Source organism: Herpailurus yagouaroundi, unplaced genomic scaffold, assembly GCF_014898765.1.
Source record: "Herpailurus yagouaroundi ecotype Mexico unplaced genomic scaffold, PumYag 67641, whole genome shotgun sequence".
In the NCBI taxonomy this organism is placed as follows: Eukaryota; Metazoa; Chordata; class Mammalia; order Carnivora; family Felidae; genus Herpailurus; species Herpailurus yagouaroundi.
Genome location: NW_024420442.1, coordinates 3,196,790 through 3,200,903, shown reverse-complemented (window position 1 = coordinate 3,200,903; position 4,114 = coordinate 3,196,790). Strand labels below are relative to the sequence as shown.

Sequence of the window (4,114 nt, the reverse complement as noted above, 5' to 3'; positions counted from 1 at the left end):
ACCAGTTTTACACGTGGGGCTTCGGGGTCAGCTTCGTGAGAGCAAGTTCTATGGAGGAAAAAAAAGTTTGAACGCCACTGCTCTCCACAGGGTTCTGTGAACTTCTGAGTTGAAGCATGACTTTTCTTGAAGCGTTTTTCCAGAAACGTTTTGCTTGTGTGATGTTCCACTGCGGCCCCCCCCCCCACTGTCTCCCTGGCACATCCATGCTTCATGTGACTGCCAGAGTGACTTTTCTAAAATCCCAGCAGGTTACTCCTCTGCTTAGAAACCTTCTATGGCTCCTGGCTACCTCTAGGGCAAAATCCACGCTCCTCCGTTAGCATGACCTATGAGACCCTTGGTGATCTGAACCCCCGCCCACTTCTCCAGCTTTGTCCTTAACTACTGCCCGGCTCCCGCCTTCCTGCCAAACCTGCCGACTTACATTTCTTGGTACTTGCTGTATTCTCCCAGACACACTCCGGCGGCTCTGCCAGGAGGCCCCTCCCCTCTTCCACTGACCAACGCCCCACGCACCCCTGGAGCCTCAGATCCGGCCTTACCTTCCTCCCTGGAAAGCTTTTCCTGCACCTTTTGCCTGGGTCAGGCCCCGCCCTTGGGTGGCAACCCCCCCCCCGAAACTCTCATGCTCACCTGTCACAGGCCTGCTTCTGTCACCTTTCCTCGTCCCCTGCTCCACCAGAATGCAGATTTGCATCATCTGCTTAGCTCCGTCTTGCTCCCCTGGAAAGCAGTTTCTCAGGGAATCTGTTCTTTCTCTTGGGGTAAGCATACCAGTCTTGCCTCAAAAAGCATACCAGAAATGCCAATGGCTTGATGTGAGGCATGGAGGCTTTTCAGCATGGGAGTTTGTCCCCTGCAGCCAAACCTCAATTTTACATGGAGGAGGTAGGCTAGGCAATATCACATGATGAGGGAAATCTGCGCAGGAGAGTAGCTGACTCCGGGAGAAACGATACAGAGTGCTTTCCAATCTTCCGGCTGACTTGGTTTTCATTTTGGAAGAAGCAGGGCAGATGCCTGTCTCAGGTCCTCAGATCTGCTGATAGTTCAGATGCTTAGGGGCAGACTTTTCCCACGAAGAGGGGACTGCTGTTCTGTCCTTTGAACGCTGGGCACCGGCACAAGCCAACGTTCCCTCCAAGCCCGGCAGCCGGCAGCCCCACAGCCCGAGCCGCTGGGCAGGAAGGCCCCGCCCCCACGGCCTTCACCCAGCCCAGCCCACCTTGCAAGCTGTCAAGGGAGAGACCGTGGAGCAGAGACCGCAGCCCTGCATCAGGCACCCAATTTGCATCTACAAAATGGGCTTGGGGGTGGAGTGGGCTGTGCCAGCTGCTGATGGCCACTGCCAGGATCCAGGAAGTGTTCACCCTTTCAAACACCGAAGAAGTTCATGGAGAACAAAAAGTTATTGCTACGCCACACTGTGTCAATTTAAGGTGTAGTTCCTAGACACATACGACAGGCGGAGAACGTTGACAGGGAGGGTTTGGATCATTTCATGGATGACAAGAACCCCGTGGGTTATTAAGGGAAGATCGTAACGTTTTGAGCCCGGAAGAGGTAACAGAGAGGGCCAAGCAGGCAGGCCAGGCGGAGACGGAAACCTGTGTGGATGAGCTCAGGGTGGCCTTTCTGTGTTCTGCGATGACTCAATTTCTCCCTGGTGTTCAAGGATGGGGATGGGAGGGCTGGGGACACAACAGTCCATTGCAAGGGCTGTCCAAGCTTCCAGGGATGCCGTGCTATTTTGAAAATGCACCGTTCTCTAAGGCAGCATGGATCCCTAGCCACCAACTGCTTTTCCCTCCCTTCAGCCAAAGTCAACCTGTATTCTACTGTCTTCACACACAATTTCTGAATGGGGGCAATTTTCCAAACTATAACTTATAGATTACACGTAATGAAAAAGCAATGCCGATGATTAAAGAAGCCCTATCTCGGAAAAAGTGCCAGTGGGTGTGTCTCATGGGAGGGCAGAAGTCCAGGTAAATTACATGACTCACCACAAAATATCAGAAATGTACACTTGCACATTTGGCCCTTCTCCCACCCCTCTGCCCCCTACAGACGACTCCTCGAGGATGAGACTTGTGCGGGAAGCCAGACCCAGCGGCCAAAGAGCCCGGGGGACAGGCAAACTGTGTGTCTCTACTCAGAGCCAAGGTGAAAGCAGTTCCTTCCAGTGCACGGCTTGGCCATCTGCTGTGGGAACGAGGTCCTGAGCCGCCCCGATCACTAGCTCCTGGCCAGCTGGTGAGCTCTTCCCTGCAAATGTAGGAAGCTTCCCGCACTCGGGTGGTTAATGGGAAAAAAAAAAAAAGTCACTCAAAGGACAGCTTTGTCATGTGAAAGGAAAACATACTCCGCTTTAATATGCTCAAGAAGTCATCCGTGATACATTAGGAAAAGTACCCGTAAAAGCCTGGAGGTGTCAGGAGCAGGTTGGGGGGAAGGGTGACTCTGCCCGCAGGAACAGCCGAGTCAAGCCTTCAGTTAGGTGTTTCCTCTGTTATCCGTGGTTTATAGTCTTAACTCGTTCTTCTAAGCGAGTGCTTCCTAATAAACCCAGAGCTTCTGCCTGCCCAGAAATGGCTCTTGGAAGCGTTAAGTTTTCCTCTCCCACGTAGGACGGCACTCCCGCTCCTAACTCCGTAGTCCTGTAGTCTTGGGACTCGGCGTCAGGGAGGCTTGGTCTTTGCTGTCTCGGTGAGGGTACCCTGGTCCCCAGGTCTCCTGGCCGGTGGCGTAGAAGACCTGGGACAGGTACCTGAGACAAAGCTGGAGGTGGTCCGCCGCTTGCAGGCCCAGCGCGCTCGGCTTCGGCCCGAGCTGCCGCCCCTTCGGGCGGGGCCGGAGACAACCGGAGACCGAGGCCTCGACGCGGCGTCGCGGTCCCTCCGCGCTCTCCGGTCTCCGTCGCCCTCACCGGTCCTGGAAGAAGGGGAATATTTGGCGGAAAAGGCCCTGAATTTGTGCCACCCGGCTGCCCGTGTAGTCCTTCTCCTTTCGGGGCGTGTAGTTCTTCTCCACGGCGGTCGCGCCCACCGCGCTCGGGGTCCGTCGCAGCGTCCACGCGGCGGCGCAGCCGCTGCTGTTGTTGTTGGCGTTGTTCCGCCCTCTGCCGCCCGCCGTCTCCCAGTCCTCGGCCCCCGACAGCTCCCGCAGGTTCCGCGGCGCGTCGGGTCGCAGGTAGTGACAGGCCCGGTGGCCGCTGTAGTCGCGGCGCGTGGGGTCAGCCCCCAAGGCGCCCACCAGCACCTTGATGACCATGTCGTGGCCCTGCAGGGCCGCCAGGTGGAGGGGCGTGAGGCCGCCGCTGCCCGAGGCGCTCACGTCGAGCTGCAGCCCCCGGCGCTGGGCGAAGTCGTACACCAGGATGAGCTCCTCGTGGCACCCGTGCTTGGCCAGCCAGTGCAGCACCGTGTAGCCCGTGATCGGGTCGCACCGCAGCAGCAGCCCGGGCTCGGCTTCCAGCTGCTCCCACAGCACCTCAAGGCGGCCCTCGGCGGCCGCCAGTATCCACGCGTGCTCGTGGGGCTCCAGGCACAGCCCGCCGCCGCCGCCGCCGCCCCCCGGACCGTTCGGCCCGGCCGGGGACTGCTCCTCGGCGCGCTCCTCCGACAGCCAGCCGGCGGGGGCCGCCCCCTGCAGCCCCAGCAGCTCCCACAGCGCTCCGCGCCGGCGGCCGCTGCCCGTTCCCGAGAGCATCGGCGAGCCGTGCAAGTCCCGGGAGGCGGCGGCCGCGGCGGCGTGGTCCCGGTACCTGCCCAGGCTGCTGGGGTCCGCTCTCGGGGGACGGGGTGGCGCGGCGCTCCGCGAGCTCAGCGCGGTGGCGGCGAGGGAGGCCTTGCGCCCCGGGTTCGCGGCCCCTCGGGGCTCGGCCATGGTCCGGCCGCTGCCGCCGCGGCGCTTCCAGTGTCGAGCGTTCGCTGCCCTTCCCGGGCCCCTCCGGGAGAGGAACTGGCGCTGGCGTTGGGGAAGGAAGCGGCTTGAGCAATTGGGCTCGGAGGGAGGGAGAAAGGAGGGGAGAGGGAGGGAGAGAGGCCGCGAGCCGCGAGAGGGCCCGGCGCGGGAGGTGGGGGGGGGGGGGGGGGGGGGCTTGGGAGGG

The 4,114-nt window shown here is 60.4% G+C and overlaps 1 protein-coding gene across 1 annotated transcript; it reads right to left on the bottom strand.

Annotated features, from left to right (window-relative positions):
• Positions 1 to 1,428: 1,428 nt before the first annotated feature.
• On the bottom strand, positions 1,429 to 4,102 carry SOWAHD (sosondowah ankyrin repeat domain family member D). The gene has a single exon (XM_040467938.1). The coding sequence runs from the start codon at positions 3,889 to 3,891 to the stop codon at positions 2,929 to 2,931; it is 963 nt and encodes a 320-aa protein (XP_040323872.1). The 5' UTR covers positions 3,892 to 4,102; the 3' UTR covers positions 1,429 to 2,928.
• Between the last annotated feature and the right edge of the window lie 12 nt (positions 4,103 to 4,114).